This window comes from Coregonus lavaretus (assembly GCF_964263955.1).
Source record: "Coregonus lavaretus genome assembly, contig: HAP1_SCAFFOLD_3955, whole genome shotgun sequence".
Lineage (NCBI taxonomy): Eukaryota > Metazoa > Chordata > Actinopteri > Salmoniformes > Salmonidae > Coregonus > Coregonus lavaretus.
In genome coordinates this window covers 537-25,000 of record NW_028160243.1, presented here as the reverse complement: position 1 = coordinate 25,000, position 24,464 = coordinate 537, and the positions used below count along the sequence as shown (strand labels likewise).

The 24,464-nt window shown below is 45.4% G+C and overlaps 1 protein-coding gene across 1 annotated transcript in view; it reads left to right on the top strand.

Annotated features, from left to right (window-relative positions):
* LOC311121994 (partitioning defective 3 homolog) overlaps positions 1-22,994 on the top strand; it is a gene marked incomplete at both ends in the record, with an annotated part of 47,930 nt that extends 24,936 nt beyond the window's left edge. Inside the window, 4 exons of the mRNA XM_084196424.1 lie at positions 2,841-2,920; positions 6,683-6,797; positions 8,476-8,617; positions 22,888-22,994. Coding sequence (XP_084052550.1) covers positions 2,841-2,920; positions 6,683-6,797; positions 8,476-8,617; positions 22,888-22,994 — 444 coding nt within the window. The remainder of the gene's footprint in view (positions 1-2,840; positions 2,921-6,682; positions 6,798-8,475; positions 8,618-22,887) is intronic.
* Positions 22,995-24,464: the final 1,470 nt, after the last annotated feature.

Sequence of the window (24,464 nt, the reverse complement as noted above, 5' to 3'; positions counted from 1 at the left end):
ACACACACACACACACACACATACACACACACACACACACACACACACACACACACACACACACACACACAGGAAGGGCATGTTGAAGAGCTACTGAGCCTCACAGAGCTGATCAGATCAGTCTAATCCCTCCTGTCTTGGGTCAGAGAGGGGTCATCCTTCCTGTCTGAGGGTCTTCTCCAAATGAGTCTGGATCTGAGTACCTCCTCGACAATTTCTAGAACGCAAACACATTCTAACCGTTCTCATTGGTCCCAGAAACCGATGGCCAGAACACACGAGGGTAAAGTGGCGTTTTGAAAATTCTTCATTGGCTTTAATACTCTGATTGGTTAGAGATGATCCAATTGCTGATTACTTTGTTTTGTACAACACCCCTCATTTTGACGTCACCGCAAACGACTTCAATGATGGCAGTCACAGACTGAAATATGAAGCGAACATAGAGGAAGAATTCAGTTTGAGTCGACAGGCAACAGGAAAGACTGCTAACCCATAACTGACAGTCAAATCAAATCAAATCAAATTGTATTTGTCAAATGCGCCGAATACAACAGGTGTAGACCTTACCGTGAAATGCTTACTTACAAGCCCTTAACCAACAATGCAGTTCAAGAAATAGAGTTAGGAAAATATTTACTAAATCAATTAAAGTAAACAATTAAATAAAAAGTAACACAATAAAATAACAATAACGAGGCTATATACAGGGGTTTCCGGTACCGAGTCAATGTGCGGGGGTACAGGTTAGTCGAGGTAATTTGTACATGTAGGTAGGGGTAATCAGTCTGCAATCAGTCAGTCTGGAGGTGAGGGGTCTGGGAGGAGTGAAAGGGAGGAGAGAGAGATGGTTTGGAGAAAGGAGGGGAGGAGAGAGTGGGATGGAGTGGTGAGGGGGGAGAGGAGGGAAGGATAGAGAGATGGTTTGGAGAAAGGAGGGGAGGAGAGAGTGGGATGGAGTGGTGAGGGGGGAGAGGAGGGAAGGAGAGAGAGATGGAGTGGATAAAGGAGGGGAGGAGAGAGTGGGATGGAGTGGTGAGGGGGGAGAGGAGGGAAGGATAGAGAGATGGTTTGGAGAAAGGAGGGGAGGAGAGAGTGGGATGGAGTGGTGAGGGGGGAGAGGAGGGAAGGAGAGAGAGATGGAGTAGATAAAGGAGGGGAGGAGAGAGTGGGATGGAGTGGTGAGGGGGGAGAGGAGGGAAGGATAGAGAGATGGTTTGGAGAAAGGAGGGGAGGGGAGAGTGGGATGGAGTGGTGAGGGGGGAGAGGAGGGAAGGAGAGAGAGATGGAGTGGATAAAGGAGGGGAGGAGAGAGTGGGATGGAGTGGTGAGGGGGGAGAGGAGGGAAGGATAGATAGATGGAGTGGAGAAAGGAGGGGAGGAGAGAGTGGGATGGAGTGGTGAGGGGGGAGAGGAGGGAAGGAGAGAGAGATGGAGTGGAGAGAAATTGACCTTAGGGAATTGGTCTGTAGCTCTTAGGTCATACTGTCCTTGTCTCATTGGTACAGGAGAGATTTCCTCCACACTGACTGGCCCTTACCCCCAACCCCAGAAAGGTGTACACCATATGGCAGTGCTAGCTGCTTCTGGTCTAGGTGGGGTATCTGCAGCAAGGACTTGAAATAGAAAGAGAATACAGAAAGAGGAAAACATTCAATAAATGCGCAAGTGAGATGAAAAACCACCTGTCCTCTACAATTGTTACATAAAAAGCATATTATACCAAGCAATGCCCAGCATTCAAATAAAATCACACATTTGATTGGGGATCATTCAGTGGATGTACCTGGTCTGGAAATCTGTCTGGAATCAAATCTATTATTAAGATCAAACAACGACACTGAGGGAATACCAGGACATGTTCTCTCTCTCTCTCTCTCTCTCTCTCTCTCTCTCTCTCTCTCTCTCTCTCTCTCTCTCTCTCTCTCTCTCTCTCTCTCTCTCTCTCTGTCTTCTCTCTCTCTCTCTGAAGAAGTCGCTGTTGCGCCTTCTTCACCACACTGTCTGTGTGGGTGGACCATTTCAGATCGTCAGTGATGTGTACGCCGAGGAACTTGCAGCTTCCCACCTTCTCCACTGCGGTCCCGTCGTTGTGAATAGGGGCATACTCCCTCTGCTGTTTCCTGAAGTCCACGATCAGCTCCTTTGTTTTGTTGACGTTGAGTGAGAGGTTATTTTCCTGGCACCACACTCCCAGGGCCCTCACCTCCTCCCTGTAGGCTGTCTCGTTAATTGATGGTAATCTGGCCTACTACTGTTGTGTCGTCTGCAAACTTGATGATTGAGTTGGAGGCGTGCGTGGCCACGCAGTCATGGGTGAACAGGGAGTACAGGAGGGGGCTGAGAAGGCAGCCTTGTGGGGCCCCTGTGTTGAGGATCAGTGAAGTGGAGATGTTGTTTCCTACCTTCACCACCTGGGGGGGGGTCCGTCAGGAAGTCCAGGACCCAGTTGCACAGGGCGGGGTTCAGACCCAGGGCCCCGAGCTTAATGATGAGCTTGTAGGGTACTATGGTGTTGAATGCTGAGCTGTAGTCAATGAGCAGCATTCTTACATAGGTATTCCTCTTGTGCAGATGGGATAGGGCATTGTGCAGTGTGATGGCGATCTGCATCGTCTGTGGATCTATTGGGGCGGTATGCAAATTGAAGTGGGTCTAGGGTGACAGGTAAGGTAGAGGTGATATGATCCTTAACTAGCCTCTCAAAGCACTTCATGATGACAGAAGTGAGTGATACGGGGCGATAGTCATTGAGTTCTAATGAGTGTGCAGTTCTAAGAGTGGACCTGTTGTTGGGGATGTGTGTGTGTGTCTTTATTTCCACCTTTGGTTTCTTACAGGAGAGAGTTTTCAGAGCTTTTGGAGAAGTATGGGTCCAGCAGTAGTACTGGGTCGACACGCAACTCTCCCATCCAGCATGGTAGGACCTCCCTCCTCCCTGTTTGTCCAAATGGTATGTCCTGTCTCCCCCCTCTATTTCAACATGGTATAACCTCCACAAATACTGTATATGTCCTGTCTCCCCCCCCTCGATTTCAACATGGTATAATCCCCACAAATACTGTATATGTCCTGTCTCCCCCTCTATTTCAACATGGTATAACCCCCACAAATACTGTATATGTCCTGTCTCCCCCCCCCTCGATTTCAACATGGTATAATCCCCACAAATACTGTATATGTCCTGTCTCCCCCCTCTATTTCAACATGGTATAACCCCCACAAATACTGTATATGTCCTGTCTCCCCCCTCTATTTCAACATGGTATAACCCCCACAAATACTGTATATGTCCTGTCTCCCCCCTCTATTTCAACATGGTATAACCCCCACAAATACTGTATATGTCCAGACTCCCCCCCTCTATTTCAACATGGTATGTGCTATATCTTAAACACATATCCAGCTCAGTATATGACAGTGATGACTTCCCATCCAATCAAAACTATTTGTCTTGATCTTTATTGTTCACCTCCCCTTTTAAACCATGTTTTTACCATGCTCAGACACCCTCCTATGAAATCAGCAGCGCCACCACTTTACTTTACAGCAGTAAAATGTGTTTGTGTACTATATAACCAGATTAAAAAGGAAACCTTTCTGATCATAGTAACTTACAGAATTACTTTACAGCAGTAAAATTAGTTCAGTTACCTTTGGTTGTTGAAAGAGTATCCATGTGATGCTCTGTAAGTCATACTGAGGTTGAAGCCCCCTTGCGTTAGGAGAAGTCTGTCATTGTCAATGTTGCTGTTGTTGTTGTTGTGTATTTGGAGTTCATCTCAGGTGACATGTTACCTTGTTTTGCCTAGTTTTTCATCATTGGGGTCAGTGAATTGCAATGACATCTCAAGGAAATATATTTCAATGGAAATATATGTTTTCATGAAGCAAATAACCCCAGCATTAGTTTTGCATTTTAATGCCCAAATCAAAGAGAACTATATAAGCGCAGTAACATCCCTTCTGTATGACAGGCCATTTCTATTCATGTCCGTTTCATTGTGGATTTCAGGGCTAAAAACTAAATAGCACACACACGGGTCAGCATGTAGAGTATTATTTACAGCTTAGAGGAGATCAAGCTTACTAAACTAAACACTTGTCAGGAAATGCTTTATGAAGTCCTGGGGTAGCTGCTGTCCGGAAAGTGTGTGTGTGTGTGTGTGTGTGTGTGTGTGTGTGTGTGTGTGTGTGTGTTGTGTGTGTGTGAAGTCCAGGGGTAGCAGCTCTCTACTCCGCTCCGGAGCGTTTAATAGGATATCTGTAGAGGCAGGAAACTGACTGACTGGTAACTCCTCTTTCATCATGTAGAAGTACCTAATTACACTGCCCTCTGGTGGAACGTCTGGAGACCCTGTTTGCGTTCCAAGACCCTGTTCCTTGTCTCTAACTGTTCACTGTCTGAACTGTTCCCTGGTTCTAACTGTTCACTGTCTCTAACTGTTCCCTCTCTCTAACTGTTCCCTCTCTCCAACTGTTCACTGTCTCTAACTGTTCACTGTCTCTAACTGTTCACTGTCTCTAACTGTTCACTGTCTCTAACTGTTCACTGTTTCTAACTGTTCCCTGTCTCTAACTGTTCACTGTCTCTAACTGTTCCCTGTCTCTAACTGTTCACTGTCTCTAACTGTTCCCTCTCTCTAACTGTTCCCTGTATCTAACTGTTCACTGTTTCTAACTGTTCACTGTCTCTACCTGTTCACTGTCTCTAACTGTTCACTGTTTCTAACTGTTCCCTCTCTCTAACTGTTCACTGTCTCTAACTGTTCACTGTCTCTAACTGTTCCCTGTCTCTAACTGTTCACTGTCTCTAACTGTTCACTGTCTCTAACTGTTCACTGTCTCTAACTGTTCACTGTCTCTAACTGTTCACTGTCTCTAACTGTTCACTGTCTCTAACTGTTTCCTGTTTCTAACTGTTCCCTCTCTCTAACTGTTCACTGTCTCTAACTGTTCACTGTCTCTAACTGTTCCCTGTCTCTAACTGTTCACTGTCTCTAACTGTTCCCTGTCTCTAACTATTCACTGTCTCTAACTGTTCCCTCTCTCTAACTGTTCACTGTCTCTAACTGTTCCCTCTCTCTAACTGTTCCCTGTATCTAACTGTTCCCTCTCTCTAACTGTTCCCTGTCTCTAACTGTTCACTGTCTCTAACTGTTCCCTGTCTCTAACTGTTCACTGTCTCTAACTGTTCCCTGTCTCTAACTGTTCACTGTCTCTAACTGTTCCCTCTCTCTAACTGTTCACTGTCTCTACCTGTTCACTGTCTCTAACTGTTCACTGTTTCTAACTGTTCCCTCTCTCTAACTGTTCACTGTCTCTAACTGTTCACTGTCTCTAACTGTTCCCTGTCTCTAACTGTTCACTGTCTCTAACTGTTCCCTGTCTCTAACTATTCACTGTCTCTAACTGTTCCCTCTCTCTAACTGTTCACTGTCTCTAACTGTTCCCTCTCTCTAACTGTTCACTGTCTCTACCTGTTCACTGTCTCTAACTGTTTCCTGTTTCTAACTGTTCCCTCTCTCTAACTGTTCACTGTCTCTAACTGTTCACTGTCTCTAACTGTTCCCTGTCTCTAACTGTTCACTGTCTCTAACTGTTCCCTGTCTCTAACTATTCACTGTCTCTAACTGTTCCCTCTCTCTAACTGTTCACTGTCTCTAACTGTTCCCTCTCTCTAACTGTTCCCTGTATCTAACTGTTCCCTCTCTCTAACTGTTCCCTGTATCTAACTGTTCCCTCTCTCTAACTGTTCCCTGTCTCTAACTGTTCACTGTCTCTAACTGTTCCCTGTCTCTAACTGTTCACTGTCTCTAACTGTTCCCTCTCTCTAACTGTTCACTGTCTCTACCTGTTCACTGTCTCTAACTGTTCACTGTTTCTAACTGTTCCCTCTCTCTAACTGTTCACTGTCTCTAACTGTTCACTGTCTCTAACTGTTCCCTGTCTCTAACTGTTCACTGTCTCTAACTGTTCCCTCTCTCTAACTGTTCACTGTCTCTAACTGTTCACTGTCTCTAACTGTTCCCTCTCTCTAACTGTTCACTGTCTCTAACTGTTCACTGTCTCTAACTGTTCACTGTCTCTAACTGTTCCCTGTCTCTAACTGTTCACTGTCTCTAACTGTTCACTGTCTCTAACTGTTCACTGTCTCTAACTGTTCCCTCTCTCTAACTGTTCCCTCTCTCTAACTGTTCACTGTCTCTAACTGTTCACTGTCTCTAACTGTTCACTGTTTCTAACTGTTCCCTCTCTCTAACTGTTCACTGTCTCTAACTGTTCACTGTCTCTAACTGTTCACTGTTTCTAACTGTTCACTGTTTCTAACTGTTCCCTGTCTCTAACTGTTCACTGTCTCTAACTGTTCCCTGTCTCTAACTGTTCACTGTATCTAACTGTTCCCTGTCTCTAACTGTTCACTGTTTCTAACTGTTCCCTGTCTCTAACTGTTCCCTGTCTCTAACTGTTCACTGTTTCTAACTGTTCACTGTCTCTAACTGTTCACTGTCTCTACCTGTTCACTGTCTCTAACTGTTCACTGTCTCTAACTGTTCCCTGTTTCTAACTGTTCCCTGTCTCTACCTGTTCCCTGTCTCTAACTGTTCCCAGTGTCTAACTGTTCCCTGTCTCTAACTGTTCAATGTCTCTAACTGTTCCCTGTCTCCTCCATTCTAAGCAGGCAGATACCTGGACAGCACATCGTCCGGGTCCTCGTCACGCTCCCAAAGTCCTTTGCTTTTGAGTCCTGCTGGCTCTCAGAGCACCTACAACAACCCTCTACTTCGCTCCCTCAGGTAGAACTATTGTAATGAATTCAGGGGGTAGCCCCGACTGGGACTCGACCCGGGTCCAGCGACTGTCAACCCAACACCTTAGCCGTTACGCCAAGCGATCCAAACCTCTTGACAAGGTGGCTAGGTGTCGCGTTAAGGTTGCTACAATATAGTACAGTTAAACCGTTGATGTTGATGTATCTGCTGAATGAATGGGTTGGACAGTTAGTTGACCTGTGTCTGTGTTCTACTATCTGTGACTGTTGCTGTGACTGGGTGTGTATGTCTGTGTTCTACTATCTGTGACTGTTGCTGTGACTGGGTGTGTATGTCTGTGTTCTACTATCTGTGACTGTTGCTGTGACTGGGTGTGTAGGTCTTTGTTCTACTATCTGTGACTGTTGCTGTGACTGGGTGTGTATGTCTGTGTTCTACTATCTGTGACTGTTGCTGTGACTGGGTGTGTATGTCTGTGTTCTACTATCTGTGACAGTTGCTGTGACTGGGTGTGTAGGTCTGTGTTCTACTATCTGTGACTGTTGCTGTGACTGGGTGTGTATGTCTGTGTTCTACTATCTGTGACTGTTGCTGTGACTGGGTGTGTATGTTTGTGTTCTACTATCTGTGACTGTTGCTGTGACTGGGTGTGTAGGTCTGTGTTCTACTATCTGTGACTGTTGCTGTGACTGGGTGTGTATGTCTGTGTTCTACTATCTGTGACTGTTGCTGTGACTGGGTGTGTATGTTTGTGTTCTACTATCTGTGACTGTTGCTGTGACTGGGTGTGTAGGTCTGTGTTCTACTATCTGTGACTGTTGCTGTGACTGGGTGTGTATGTCTGTGTTCTACTATCTGTGACTGTTGCTGTGACTGGGTGTGTATGTCTGTGTTCTACTATCTGTGACTGTTGCTGTGACTGGGTGTGTATGTCTTTGTTCTACTATCTGTGACTGTTGCTGTGACTGGGTGTGTATGTCTGTGTTCTACTATCTGTGACTGTTGCTGTGACTGGGTGTGTATGTCTGTGTTCTACTATCTGTGACTGTTGCTGTGACTGGGTGTGTAGGTCTGTGTTCTACTATCTGTGACTGTTGCTGTGACTGGGTGTGTATGTCTGTGTTCTACTATCTGTGACTGTTGCTGTGACTGGGTGTGTATGTCTGTGTTCTACTATCTGTGACTGTTGCTGTGACTGGGTGTGTAGGTCTGTGTTCTACTATCTGTGACTGTTGCTGTGACTGGGTGTGTATATCTGTGTTCTACTATCTGTGACTGTTGCTGTGACTGGGTGTGTATGTCTGTGTTCTACTATCTGTGACTGGGTGCGTATGTCTGTGTTCTACTATCTGTGACTGGGTGTGTATGTCTGTGTTCTACTATCTGTGACTGGGTGTGTATGTCTGTGTTCTACTATCTGTGACTGTTGCTGTGACTGGGTGCGTATGTCTGTGTTCTACTATCTGTGACTGGGTGTGTATGTCTGTGTTCTACTATCTGTGACTGGGTGTGTATGTCTGTGTTCTACTATCTGTGACTGTTGCTGTGACTGGGTGTGTATTTGAGAGAGATTGTATGTGTCTGACTATCTGTGACGGCGTCTGTTTGTCTTATATAATATATCCTCATCCAGGAGAGGGTGTGTGTACCTGTCTCATATCTAATCTCTAACATGTATATCCTCTCCTCCTCCTGTCTCCAGTCACCCAGGTGAGGGTGTGATCCAGCTGATCTCTGTAGCCCGCTCCTCTAGTCTGGGAATCACCATCGGAGGAGGCTCCAATCGACCAGACGGCCCTGCAGTCTTCATACAGGAGGTTCTGTCTGGGGGAGACTGCCACAGGGTAAGTAATCAATGGGATCCATCCTGAAAGAACAGTGTACATGTGGAGACCCCCTTCTCATAGATTCACTTCATAACAGATACTCATAGTTACCTCCGTTGGGGTTTTTTAACACTGGGATGAGTTTCTTGAAATGAACCAGACTCACACCACTGGTAGAACATCCAGTCAACGATAAATCTGGTGGGAAGAGTTACATTAGGCATGTCGACATGGTAACATCAATCTGCTCTACTTATAAATGGAGTTACATTAGGCATGTCGACATGGTAACATCAATCTGCTCTACTTATAAATGGAGTTACATTAGGCATGTCGACATGGTAACATCAATCTGCTCTACTTAGAAATGGAGTTACATTAGGCATGTCGACATGGTAACATCAATCTGCTCTACTTATAAATGGAGTTACATTAGGCATGTCGACATGGTAACATCAATCTGCTCTACTTATAAATGGAGTTACATTAGTTATGTCGACATGGTAACATCAATCTGCTCTACTTATAAATGGAGTTACATTAGGCATGTCGACATGGTAACATCAATCTGCTCTACTTATAAATGGAGTTACATTAGGCATGTCGACATGGTAACATCAATCTGCTCTACTTAGAAATGGAGTTACATTAGGCATGTCGACATGGTAACATCAATCTGCTCTACTTATAAATGGAGTTACATTAGGCATGTCGACATGGTAACATCAATCTGCTCTACTTATAAATGGAGTTACATTAGTTATGTCGACATGGTAACATCAATCTGCTCTACTTATAAATGGAGTTACATTAGGCATGTCGACATGGTAACATCAATCTGCTCTACTTATAAATGGAGTTACATTAGGCATGTCGACATGGTAACATCAATATGCTCTACTTATAAATGGAGTTACATTAGGCATGTCGACATGGTAACATCAATCTGCTCTACTTATAAATGGAGTTACATTAGGCATGTCGACATGGTAACATCAATCTGCTCTACTTAGAAATGGAGTTACATTAGGCATGTCGACATGGTAACATCAATCTGCTCTACTTATAAATGGAGTTACATTAGGCATGTCGACATGGTAACATCAATCTGCTCTACTTAGAAATGGAGTTACATTAGGCATGTCGACATGGTAACATCAATCTGCTCTACTTAGAAATGGAGTTACATTAGGCATGTCGACATGGTAACATCAATCTGCTCTACTTAGAAATGGAGTTACATTAGGCATGTCGACATGGTAACATCAATCTGCTCTACTTAGAAATGGAGTGCCAAAAACCACATAGTCAGCAACATCCCACTACTATTCTGGCATCATCCAATCGTAAATCAGGAATTTCCAGTATAATCCCACTATAATCAGAACATCATATCTTAATTCAGGGGTTAACCTGAAGCTAAAGGACAGAACATCGGCCCTCATTTTCTGTTCATTTCCCAACAATTCTTCATATTGAAACTGCACAAACAGCCTCCGTTGGTCAACAGCCAGCAGGGTGATCGCTAACACACCACATCCACCCCCCTGCTGCTTTCAGCCCTTTGTCTTTGGGATGTGTCAATAAAGCTCAGCTATAAAGGAACTGCCCTCTCTTGGCTTGATTACTACTGGACATTGGATGTGTATCTTCCCTCTCCATACCAAGGCGTTGACACTACACTGTGTTAGGAGTGCGCTACACGGCACTCCATGGCTAACGTTGCTAAAGTTTCACTCTTAAAAAGAGAAATGCATTCACACATCTAGAGATTGCTTTGCAGGAAGAAGAAGCTCCTGCATAGTGTACATGTAAAGTGCAAGCAACAATAACCTTCCTGTGTAAAGTATGTCTGTCCTGTTTAACTGTCTCGCTGGATGGAAGACAGACAGTGTAAGGTTACTAGTCGTGCTGTAAGTGTAACTTGGCGTTACTCATGGTGCTGTAAGCCCAGGAGGTTATCCAGGTTACTAGTCGTGCTGTAAGTGTAACTTGGCGTTACTCATGGTGCTGTAAGCCCAGGAGGTTATCCAGGTTACTAGTCGTGCTGTAAGTGTAACTTGGCGTTACCCATGGTGCTGTAAGCCCAGGAGGTTATCCAGGTTACTAGTCGTGCTGTAAGTGTAACTTGGCGTTACTCATGGTGCTGTAAGCCCAGGAGGTTATCCAGGTTACTAGTCGTGCTGTAAGTGTAACTTGGCGTTACTCATGGTGCTGTAAGCCCAGGAGGTTATCCAGGTTACTAGTCGTGCTGTAAGTGTAACTTGGCGTTACTCATGGTGCTGTAAGCCCAGGAGGTTATCCAGGTTACTAGTCGTGCTGTAAGTGTAACTTGGCGTTACCCATGGTGCTGTAAGCCCAGGAGGTTATCCAGGTTACTAGTCGTGCTGTAAGTGTAACTTGGCGTTACTCATGGTGCTGTAAGCCCAGGAGGTTATCCAGGTTACTAGTCGTGCTGTAAGTGTAACTTGGCGTTACCCATGGTGCTGTAAGCCCAGGAGGTTATCCAGGTTACTAGTCGTGCTGTAAGTGTAACTTGGCGTTACTCATGGTGCTGTAAGCCCAGGAGGTTATCCAGGTCACTAGTCGTGCTGTAAGTGTAACTTGGCGTTACTCATGGTGCTGTAAGCCCAGGAGGTTATCCAGGTCACTAGTCGTGCTGTAAGTGTAACTTGGCGTTACTCATGGTGCTGTAAGCCCAGGAGGTTATCCAGGTCACTAGTCGTGCTGTAAGTGTAACTTGCCGTTACTCATGGTGCTGTAAGCCCAGGAGGTTATCCAGGTTACTAGTCGTGCTGTAAGTGTAACTTGGCGTTACTCATGGTGCTGTAAGCCCAGGAGGTTATCCAGGTTACTAGTCGTGCTGTAAGTGTGACTTGGCGTTACTCATGGTGCTGTAAGCCCAGGAGGTTATCCAGGTCACTAGTCGTGCTGTAAGTGTGACTTGGCGTTACTCATGGTGCTGTAAGCCCAGGAGGTTATCCAGGTTACTAGTCGTGCTGTAAGTGTAACTTGGCGTTACTCATGGTGCTGTAAGCCCAGGAGGTTATCCAGGTTACTAGTTGTGCTGTAAGTGTAACTTGGCGTTACCCATGGTGCTGTAAGCCCAGGAGGTTATTCAGGTTACTAGTCGTGCTGTAAGTGTAACTTGGCGTTACTCATGGTGCTGTAAGCCCAGGAGGTTATCCAGGTTACTAGTCGTGCTGTAAGTGTAACTTGGCGTTACCCATGGTGCTGTAAGCCCAGGAGGTTATCCAGGTTACTAGTTGTGCTGTAAGTGTAACTTGGCGTTACTCATGGTGCTGTAAGCCCAGGAGGTTATCCAGGTTACTAGTCGTGCTGTAAGTGTAACTTGGCGTTACTCATGGTGCTGTAAGCCCAGGAGGTTATCCAGGTTACTAGTCGTGCTGTAAGTGTAACTTGGCGTTACTCATGGTGCTGTAAGCCCAGGAGGTTATCCAGGTTACTAGTCGTGCTGTAAGTGTAACTTGGCGTTACCCATGGTGCTGTAAGCCCAGGAGGTTATCCAGGTTACTAGTTGTGCTGTAAGTGTAACTTGGCGTTACTCATGGTGCTGTAAGTCCAGGAGGTTATCCAGGTTACTAGTCGTGCTGTAAGTGTGACTTGGCGTTACCCATTGTGCTGTAAGCCCAGGAGGTTATCCAGGTCACTAGTCGTGCTGTAAGTGTGACTTGGCGTTACTCATGGTGCTGTAAGCCCAGGAGGCTATCCAGGTTACTAGTCGTGCTGTAAGTGTAACTTGGCGTTACTCATGGTGCTGTAAGCCCAGGAGGTTATCCAGGTTACTAGTCGTGCTGTAAGTATAACTTGGCGTTACTCATGGTGCTGTAAGCCCAGGAGGTTATCCAGGTTACTAGTCGTGCTGTAAGTGTGACTTGGCGTTACTCATGGTGCTGTAAGCCCAGGAGATTATCCAGGTTACTAGTCGTGCTGTAAGTATAACTTGACGTTACCCATGGTGCTGTAAGCCCAGGAGGTTATCCAGGTTACTAGTCGTGCTGTAAGGATAACTTGGCGTTACCCATGGTGCTGTAAGCCCAGGAGGTTATCCAGGTTACTAGTCGTGCTGTAAGTGTAACTTGCCGTTACTCATGGTGCTGTAAGCCCAGGAGGTTATCCAGGTTACTAGTCGTGCTGTAAGTGTAACTTGGCGTTACCCATGGTGCTGTAAGCCCAGGAGTTCGAGGAGTCAGGGAGAGTGTTGGTTACCCTCCTGGGGCTATGGAAGGCTTAGCTATGCTGTGATCCTGACTGTCGACAGGTTTAGACAGGGTGGAACAAGAGCCTGCAGGTGTTTAAAGCAGCCTGGAGGTGTATCTGTGTCCCAAATGGCACCCTGATCCCTGTATAGTGTATAATATAGTCAGCCTCATTATTGTTATTTTATTATGTTACTTTTTAAAACTTGTTTTAATTTTAGTTTACTTAGTAAATATTTTCCTAACTCTATTTTCTTAAAGCTGCATTGTTGGTTAAGGGCTTGTAAGTAAGCATTACGTCAATGAGAAAGGAGAAGCGATGACATCACTCCCCAGAGCAGGAAGTCAGTAGCAGTGGTTAAATATACATGGCTGGGGCGCATGTGACAAATTAAAATGTGATTTGATCGGATCTTTCCTACACAGTACACTACTGTTGACTATTTAGGGAATAGGGTGTCATCTGGAACGGAGAAGTGGCCTCTCCTCCTCCCTGGAGGTATGAAGACATAGACTCTCTGCTACCGCATGGCAAGCGGTACTGGAGCGCCAAGTTAGGTCCAAAAGGCTCCTTAACAGCTTCTACCCCCAAGCCATAAGACTGCTGAACAATTTATCAAATGGCCACCCGGACTATTTACATTGACCCCCCCCCCCCCCCCCTTTGTTTTTACACTGCTGCTACTCACTGTTTATTATCGGTGCATATTCACTTTACCCCTACCTACATGTACAAATACCTGGACTAACCTGTACCCCCGCACGTTGACTCGGTACCGGTACCCCCTGTATATAGCCTCGTTACTGTTATTTTATTGTGTTACTTTTATTTTATTTTTTACTTTAGTTTATTTAGTAAATATTTTCTTAACTCTATTTCTTCAACTGCATTGTTGGTTAAGGGCTTGTAAGTTATAATTTCACGGTAAGGTCTACACCTGTTGTATTCGGTGCATGTGACAAAATAAAATTAGTCCCAGAGCTGTTTCACAGAAGGAAACAGTAGACTGTTGCTATCTCACATTTCAACCAAGGTGTATGAGATAGAACAAACTGAATATACTTCTACTAATATTCAGTTAGTCTGTTACCAGATCTGATGGTACACTGATCCAGGACCAGCTACCTCACGGTGTTTAGCTCACATACCCAGGCAACCACTGGTCCAGGACCAGGTACCTCACAGTGTTTAGCTCACATACCCAGGCAACCACTGGTCCAGGACCAGGTACCTCACAGTGTTTAGCTCACATACCCAGGCAACCACTGGTCCAGGACCAGGTACCTCACAGTGTTTAGCTCACATACCCAGGCAACCACTGGTCCAGGACCAGGTACCTCACAGTGTTTAGCTCACATACCCAGGCAACCACTGGTCCAGGACCAGGTACCTCACAGTGTTTAGCTCACATACCCAGGCAACCACTGGTCCAGGACCAGGTACCTCACAGTGTTTAGCTCACATACCCAGGCAACCACTGGTCCAGGACCAGGTACCTCACAGTGTTTAGCTCACATACCCAGGCAACCACTGGTCCAGGACCAGCTACCTCACGGTGTTTAGCTCACATACCCAGGCAACCACTGGTCCAGGACCAGCTACCTCACAGTGTTTAGCTCACATACCCAGGCAACCACTGGTCCAGGACCAGCTACCTCACAGTGTTTAGCTCACATACCCAGGCAACCACTGGTCCAGGACCAGCTACCTCACAGTGTTTAGCTCACATACCCAGGCAACCACTGGTCCAGGACCAGCTACCTCACAGTGTTTAGCTCACATACCCAGGCAACCACTGGTCCAGGACCAGCTACCTCACAGTGTTTAGCTCACATACCCAGGCAACCACTGGTCCAGGACCAGCTACCTCACAGTGTTTAGCTCACATACCCAGGCAACCACTGGTCCAGGACCAGCTACCTCACAGTGTTTAGCTCACATACCCAGGCAACCACTGGTCCAGGACCAGCTACCTCACAGTGTTTAGCTCACATACCCAGGCAACCACTGATCCAGGACCAGGTACCTCACAGTGTTTAGCTCACATACCCAGGCAACCACTGATCCAGGACCAGGTACCTCACAGTGTTTAGCTCACATACCCAGGCAACCACTGGTCCAGGACCAGCTACCTCACAGTGTTTAGCTCACATACCCAGGCAACCACTGATCCAGGACCAGGTACCTCACAGTGTTTAGCCAACCACTGCAGTGAAGTGAGTGTCAGTACTTATTCTTTAACCCTTATTTACCAGGTAGGTTGACTGAGAACACATTCTCATTTACAGCAACAAACTGGGAATAGTTACAGGGGAGAGGAGGGGGGATGAATGAGCCAATTGGAAGCTGGGGATGATTAGGTGGTCATGATGGTATGAGGGCCAGATTGGGAATGTATCCAGGACACCAGGGTTAACACCCCTACTCTTACAATAAGTGCCATGGGATCTTTAGTGACCACAGAGAGTCAGGACACCAGTTTAACATCCCATCCGAAAGACAACACCCTACACAGGGCAATGTCCCCAATCACTGCCCTGGGGCATTGGGATATATATATATTTTTACCCTCCAACACCACTTCCAGCAGCATCTGGTCTCCCATCCAGGGACCAACCCTGCTTAGCTTCAGAAGCAAGCCAGCAGTGGGATGCAGGGTGGTATGCTGCTGGGAAAGTACATGTGCAAGCAACTTTCAACTGCCAACATTCTGTCACGCCCTGGCTCTGGGGACTATGTTATGTTGAGCCAGGGTGTGTGATTCTATGTTTGTATATCTATGTTGGCCTGAGTGACTCCCAATCAGAGGCAACGAGTGTCAGCTGGTTGTCTCTGATTGGGAGCCATATTTAACTGTCTGGCTTTTCACTTTGTGTTGTGGTTTCTTGTTCCGTTAAGGTTTGTTGATGTAACCAAGGACGTCACGTTTCGTTGTTTTGATCGTGTGATCATTCGTATAATAAATATGTTTGCTTTCAACGCTGCGCCTTGGTCCTCCTCATGTGTCAACGATCGTGACAGAAGAAACCACCATAACAGGACCAAGCAGCGTGAAGAAGAGAGAGGATGGACTTGGGAGCAGTGGAGTAGGAGTCTCGACTGGGCCAAGCCAAGCGAAGAGGAGAGAGGTTGGACTTTGGAGCAGTGGGGTGAGAGTCTGGCGAGAGGGATGGAGGCCTTGGCCACGGGTAGGCGTGAAGCCCATAAATTTTTTAGGGGGGGGCTAACGACGGGGCAGCAGGAGGCTGCCAGGTTACGGGAGTCACTGGTCACCAGGGGGAAGGAGGATGTAGAGGCACGGCGAGAGGTACTGGCGTGTGTTGCCAGTCCGGTCCGGCCTGTTCCTGATCCCCACGTAGGGCCAGTGGTGTGTGTTCCCAGTACGGTCCGGCCTGTTCCTGCTACTCCCACCAAGTCAGTGGTGCGTTTCGTCAGCCCGGCGCGGCCCGTTCCTGCTCCCCGCACCAAGTCAGTGGTGCGCGTCGTCAGCCCGGTCCGGCCCATTCCTGCTCCCCGCACCAAGTCAGTGGTGCGCGTCGTCAGCCCGGTCCGGCCCATTCCTGCTCCCCGCACCAAGTCAGTGGTGCGCGTCGTCAGCCCGGTCCGGCCCATTCCTGCTCCCCGCACCAAGTCAGTGGTGCGCGTCGTCAGCCCGGTCCGGCCCATTCCTGCTCCCCGCACCAAGTCTGTGGTGCGCGTCGCCAGCCCAGTCCGGCCCATTCCTGCTCTCCGCACCAAGTCTGTGGTGCGCATCGTCAGCCCGGCTCGGCCCGTTCCTGCTCCCCGCACCAAGTCAGTGGTGTGCTTCGTCAGCCCAGTCCGGCCTGTCCCTGCTCCACGCACCAAGCCTACGGTGTGCGTCGTCAGCCTGGTAAGGCCCGTTCCTCCTCCACGCACCAAGCCAGGTGTGCGCGTCGTCAGTCCAGCACAACCCGTGCCTGGGTCATGTCCGGAGCCGGATCCGCCGCCGAGGCGGAGTGCCCACCCGGTCCCTCCCCTGTTGTGGTTGTTTGGCGCGGTCGGAGTCCGCGCCTTTGGGGGGGGGTACTGTCACGCCCTGGCTCTGGGGACTATGTTATGTTGAGCCAGGGTGTGTGATTCTATGTTTGTATATCTATGTTGGCCTGAGTGACTCCCAATCAGAGGCAACGAGTGTCAGCTGGTTGTCTCTGATTGGGAGCCATATTTAACTGTCTGGCTTTTCACTTTGTGTTGTGGTTTCTTGTTCCGTTAAGGTTTGTTGATGTAACCAAGGACGTCACGTTTCGTTGTTTTGATCGTGTGATCATTCGTATAATAAATATGTTTGCTTTCAACGCTGCGCCTTGGTCCTCCTCATGTGTCAACGATCGTGACACATTCCCCCAGAATGGGATAAGGCTTAGCTACTGTTAACGGTGTCCTGAAATACTGTAAAACAACAGGATACATGATGTTAATGTAGTGACTCCTAAGAGACTGTTGAACCAAATCCTATGTTAATGTAGTGACTCCTAAGAGGGTGTTGAACCAAATCCTATGTTAATGTAGTGACTCCTAAGAGACTGTTGAACCAAATCCTATGTTAATGTAGTGACTCCTAAGAGGGTGTTGAACCAAATCCTATGTTAATGTAGTGACTCCTAAGAGGGTGTTGAACCAAATCCTATGTTAATGTAGTGACTCCTAAGAGGGTGTTGAACCAAATCCTATGTTAATATAGTGACTCCTAAGAGGGTGTTGAACCAAATCCTATGTTAATGTAGTGACTCCTAAGAGACTGTTGAACCAAATCCTATGTTAATATAGTGACTCCTAAGAGACTGTTGAACCAAATCCTATGTTAATGTAGTGACTCCTAAGAGGGTGTTGAACCAAATCCTATCTTAATGTAGTGACTCCTAAGAGACTGTTGAACCAAATCCTATGTTAATATAGTGACTCCTAAGAGACTGTTGAACCAAATCCTATGTTAATGTAGTGACTCCTAAGAGGGTGTTGAACCAAATCATATCTTAATGTAGTCAATCAATCAATCAATCAATTTTATTTTATATAGCCCTTCTTACATCAGCTAATATCTCGAAGTGCTGTACAGAAACCCAGCCTAAAACCCCAAACAGCTAGTAATGCAGGTGTAGAAGCACGGTGGCTAGGAAAAACTCCCTAGAAAGGCAAAACCTAGGAAGAAACCTAGAGAGGAACCAGGCTATGAGGGGTGGCCAGTCCTCTTCTGGCTGTGCCGGGTGGAGATTATAACAGAACCATGCCAAGATGTTCAAAAATGTTCATAAGTGACAAGCATGGTCAAATAATAATCAGGAATAAATCTCAGTTGGCTTTTCATAGCCGATCATTAGAGTTTAAAACAGCAGGTCTGGGACAGGTAGGGGTTCCATAACCGCAGGCAGAACAGTTTAAACTGGAATAGCAGCAAGGCCAGGCGGACTGGGGATAGCAAGGAGTCACCACGGCCGGTAGTCCCGACGTATGGTCCTAGGGCTCAGGTCTCTCAGTTGGCTTTTCATAGCCGATCATTTAGAGTTGAAAACAGCAGGTCTGGGACAGGTAGGGGTTTCGTAGCCGCAGGCAGAACAGTGACTCCTAAGAGACTGTTGAACCAAATCCTATGTTAATATAGTGACTCCTAAGAGGCTGTTGAACCAAATCCTATGTTAATATAGTGACTCCTAAGAGGGTGTTGAACCAAATCCTATGTTAATGTAGTGACTCCTAAGAGGGTGTTGAACCAAATCCTATGTTAATGTAGTGACTCCTAAGAGGCTGTTGAACCAAATCCTATGTTAATATAGTGACTCCTAAGAGGGTGTTGAACCAAATCCTATGTTAATGTAGTGACTCCTAAGAGGGTGTTGAACCAAATCCTATGTTAATATAGTGACTCCTAAGAGACTGTTGAACCAAATCCTATGTTAATGTAGTGACTCCTAAGAGACTGTTGAACCAAATCCTATGTTAATATAGTGACTCCTAAGAGACTGTTGAACCAAATCCTATGTTAATGTAGTGACTCCTAAGAGGGTGTTGAACCAAATCCTATGTTAATGTAGTGACTCCTAAGAGGCTGTTGAACCAAATCCTATGTTAATGTAGTGACTCCTAAGAGGGTGTTGAACCAAATCCTATGTTAATGTAGTGACTCCTAAGAGGCATGTGAACCAAATCCTATGTTAATGTAGTGACTCCTAAGAGGGTGTTGAACCAAATCCTATGTTAATATAGTGACTCCTAAGAGGGTGTTGAACCAAATCCTATGTTAATATAGTGACTCCTAAGAGACTGTTGAACCAAATCCTATGTTAATATAGTGACTCCTAAGAGACTGTTGAACCAAATCCTATGTTAATGTAGTGACTCCTAAGAGGGTGTTGAACCAAATCCTATGTTAATGTAGTGACTCCTAAGAGGCTGTTGAACCAAATCCTATGTTAATGTAGTGACTCCTAAGAGACTGTTGAACCAAATCCTATGTTAATGTAGTGACTCCTAAGAGGCTGTTGAACCAAATCCTATGTTAATGTAGTGACTCCTAAGAGACTGTTGAACCAAATCCTATGTTAATGTAGTGACTCCTAAGAGGGTGTTGAACCAAATCCTATGTTAATGTAGTGACTCCTAAGAGGGTGTTGAACCAAATCCTATGTTAATATAGTGACTCCTAAGAGACTGTTGAACCAAATCCTATGTTAATGTAGTGACTCCTAAGAGACTGTTGAACCAAATCCTATGTTAATGTAGTGACTCCTAAGAGGGTGTTGAACCAAATCCTATGTTAATGTAGTGACTCCTAAGAGACTGTTGAACCAAATCCTATGTTAATGTAGTGACTCCTAAGAGGGTGTTGAACCAAATCCTATGTTAATGTAGTGACTCCTAAGAGGGTGTTGAACCAAATCCTATGTTAATGTAGTGACTCCTAAGAGGGTGTTGAACCAAATCCTATCTTAATGTAGTGACTCCTAAGAGGGTGTTGAACCAAATCATATGTTAATGTAGTGACTCCTAAGAGACTGTTGAACCAAATCCTATGTTAATGTAGTGACTCCTAAGAGACTGTTGAACCAAATCCTATGTTAATATAGTGACTCCTAAGAGGGTGTTGAACCAAATCCTATGTTAATGTAGTGACTCCTAAGAGGGTGTTGAACCAAATCCTATGTTAATATAGTGACTCCTAAGAGGGTGTTGAACCAAATCCTATGTTAATGTAGTGACTCCTAAGAGGGTGTTGAACCAAATCCTATGTTAATGTAGTGACTCCTAAGAGGCTGTTGAACCAAATCCTATGTTAATATAGTGACTCCTAAGAGGGTGTTGAACCAAATCCTATGTTAATATAGTGACTCCTAAGAGACTGTTGAACCAAATCCTATGTTAATATAGTGACTCCTAAGAGACTGTTGAACCAAATCCTATGTTAATGTAGTGACTCCTAAGAGGGTGTTGAACCAAATCATATCTTAATGTAGTGACTCCTAAGAGGGTGTTGAACCAAATCCTATGTTAATGTAGTGACTCCTAAGAGGGTGTTGAACCAAATCCTATGTTAATATAGTGACTCCTAAGAGGGTGTTGAACCAAATCCTATGTTAATATAGTGACTCCTAAGAGGGTGTTGAACCAAATCCTATCTTAATGTAGTGACTCCTAAGAGACTGTTGAACCAAATCCTATGTTAATATAGTGACTCCTAAGAGACTGTTGAACCAAATCCTATGTTAATGTAGTGACTCCTAAGAGGGTGTTGAACCAAATCCTATGTTAATATAGTGACTCCTAAGAGGGTGTTGAACCAAATCCTATGTTAATGTAGTGACTCCTAAGAGGCTGTTGAACCAAATCCTATGTTAATGTAGTGACTCCTAAGAGGGTGTTGAACCAAATCCTATGTTAATGTAGTGACTCCTAAGAGGGTGTTGAACCAAATCCTATGTTAATATAGTGACTCCTAAGAGGGTGTTGAACCAAATCCTATGTTAATGTAGTGACTCCTAAGAGGCTGTTGAACCAAATCCTATGTTAATGTAGTGACTCCTAAGAGACTGTTGAACCAAATCCTATGTTAATGTAGTGACTCCTAAGAGGGTGTTGAACCAAATCCTATGTTAATGTAGTGACTCCTAAGAGACTGTTGAACCAAATCCTATGTTAATGTAGTGACTCCTAAGAGACTGTTGAACCAAATCCTATGTTAATATAGTGACTCCTAAGAGACTGTTGAACCAAATCCTAGTCATCAAACAGTACAGTAAAACACACAGCAGCACATTTCCTGATCTAATGAATCACCCACAATTTAAGCACCCTAAAAATAACAGATGCAAAATGTCTGTCTCGTTTTAAAAGTCCTACAGTACATGATGTGAGAGTCCCTCAGATGAGCTTTCTCTCTTACAGTAAAAACAGGTGTGTGTGTGTGTGTGTGTGTGTGTGTGTGCGTGCAGGCGGGCGGGCGTGCATGTGTGTGAGAGTGGGTATGTGTTTGTGTGCATGTGTATATTAGTCTCTGTGTGTGTGTGTGTGTGTGTGCGTGTAACCCTCTTGGTTGGTGGTATGACAGTCATAGAGATGTTCTCTTTCCTGCTGGTCTCTTAATCTTGTGTGTCATGTATATTTTCCAAAGCCATGTAATGGGATATAGAAGGATCAGAGGCTCTCTGCTCTGACACAGATTTTTCAGTTATGTTTTCCTGAATGTTCTGATTCTAGAAGGTTCCATAGAACCTAAACATTCAGATTCTAAAAGGTACCATAGAACCTTGATGTTCTGATTCTAGAAGGTTCCATAGAACCTAAACATTCAGATTCTAAAAGGTTCCATAGAACCTTGATGTTATGATTATAGAAGGTTCCATAGAACCTGGGCGTTATGATTCTAGAAGGTTCCATAGAACCTAAACATTCAGATTCTAAAAGGTTCCATAGAACCTAAATGTTCTGATTCTAGAAGGTTCCATAGAACCTAAACATTCAGATTCTAAAAGATTCCATAGAACCTTAATGTTCTGATTCTAGAAGGTTCCATAGAACCTTAATGTTCTGATTCTAGAAGGTTCCATAGAACCTTAATGTTCTGATTCTAGAAGGTTCCATAGAACCTAAACATTCTGATTCTAGAAGGTTCCATAGAACCTGGACGTTGTTATTCTAGAAGGTTCCATAGAACCTGGACATTGTGATTCTAGAAGGTGCCATAGAACCTGGACGTTCTGATGCTAGAAGGTTCTATATTCCATTAGACCCCCTCCTCCTCCTGCCTCCTGTGGTGTCCCTGTCCGTTAATGACAGTGGAGAGAGAATTCTCATATTACTGCTGATGTGATGTGTTGGCCTTTCTACCTGCACTCTACCTGTTAGAAAAGCTGCCCTCTGCTCACGTTGTGCCAACATGCACCATCATGTAGAATAGGACACCTGCATCGTCTGCTCTGGTCTGGCCTGGCATGTCTGTCTTTTTTGTTGCTGACCAGGTGCTCTTGATGATGAAGGTCTTTGACCAATGATGTATATGACTTGACTGAACCGATGGACTTAAAACTACATGTTACACACTGTAGTCTATTGATGAACTGCATGTTACACACTGTAGTCTATTGATGAACTACATGTTACACACTGTAGTCTATTGATGAACTACATGTTACACACTGTAGTCTATTGATGAACTGTTACACACTGTAGTCTATTGATGAACTGTTACACACTGTAGTCTATTGATGAACTGCATGTTACACACTGTAGTCTATTGATGAACTGCATGTTACACACTGTAGTCTATTGATGAACTGCATGTTACACACTGTAGTCTATTGATGAACTGCATGTTACACACTGTAGTCTATTGATGAACTGTTACACACTGTAGTCTATTGATGAACTACATGTTACACACTGTAGTCTACTGAGCACCACTTGTGTACAGTTCTTTAGAGTTATTTCAAGGATGAGGTGCTCCTGATGATGTTTTAATGTCTGTTTGTATGTGTGTAAAGCCAAAAACAAACGTCCACATTGCATGTAGAATGACGTTTTTCTAATTCTTATTTTCTGTTGTCCTCCATTTGCAGGATGGGCGCCTGAGGCCGGGGGATCAGCTCATTGCCATCAACAAGGAGTCCTTGATAGGCGGGACCCACGAGGAGGCTAAGAGCATGATCAACAAGGTCAAATTCAGGTGAGACACCAGACGGTGTGGGGGTGGGGGTGGAAATGTGTGGGAGTGGAAGTGGAAGTGTGTGGGGGTGGTGGGGGTGGGGGTGGAAGTGTGTGGGGGTGGAAGTGGAAGTGTGTGGGGGTGGAAGTGTGTGGGGGTGGGGGTGGAAGTGTAAGTGTGTGGGGGTGGGGGTTGGGTGGAAGTGGAAGTGTGTGGGGGTGGAAGTGTGTGGGGGTGGGGGTGGGGGTGGAAGTGTGTGGGGGTGGGGGTGGGGGTGGAAGTGTGTGGGATGTAAGTGGAAGTGTGTGGGGGTGGAAGTGGGTGGGGTTGGAGGTGGAAGTGTGGGGGTGTGGGGGTGGAAGTGGAAGTGTGTTGGGGTAGAAGTGTATGTTTGTGTGTGTGTATGTGTGAGTAACGTATATACTGCAAGTTTGTGAAATGAAATAAACAGTAATAAGGTGAGATGTAGTGTACGTTATACTTCTAAAGTTGTACTGCTAAGTGCTAATTACAGTGGGGAAAAAAAGTATTTAGTCAGCCACCAATTGTGCAAGTTCTCCCACTTAAAAAGATGAGAGGCCTGTAATTGTCATCATAGGTACACGTCAACTATGACAGACAAATTGAGATTATTTTTTCCAGAAAACCACATTGTAGGATTTTTTTATTAATTTATTTGCAAATAATGGTGGAAAATAAGTATTTGGTCAATAACAAAAGTTTCTCAATACTTTGTGATATACCCTTTGTTGGTAATGACACAGGTCAAATGTTTTCTGTAAGTCTTCACAAGGTTTTCACACACTGTTGCTGGTATTTTGGCCCATTCCTCCATGCAGATCTCCTCTAGAGCAGTGATGTTTTGGGACTGTCGCTGGGCAACACGGACTTTCAACTCCCTCCAAATATTTTCTATGGGGTTGAGATCTGGAGACTGGCTAGGCCACTCCAGGACATTGAAATGCTTCTTACGAAGCCACTCTTTCGTTGCCCGGGCGGTGTGTTTGGGATCATTGTCATGCTGAAAGACCCAGCCACGTTTCATCTTCAATGCCCTTGCTGATGAAGGAGGTTTTCACTCAAAATCTCACGATACATGGCCCCATTCATTCTTTCCTTTACACGGATCAGTCATCCTGGTCCCTTTGCAGAAAAACAGCCCCAAAGAATGATGTTTCCACCCCCATGCTTCACAGTAGGTATGGTGTTCTTTGGATGCAACTCAGCATTCTTTGTCCTCCAAACACGTCAAGTTGAGTTTTTACCAAAAAGTTCTATTTTGGTTTCATATGACCATCTGACATTCTCCCAATCCTCTTCTGGATCATCTAAATGCATTCTAGCAAACTTCAGACATGTACTGGCTTAAGCAGGGGGACATGTCTGGCACTGCAGGATTTGAGTCCCTAGTGCGTTACTGATGGTAGGCTTTGTTACTTTGGTCCCAACTCTCTGCAGGTCATTCACTAGGTCCCCCCGTGTGGTTCTGGG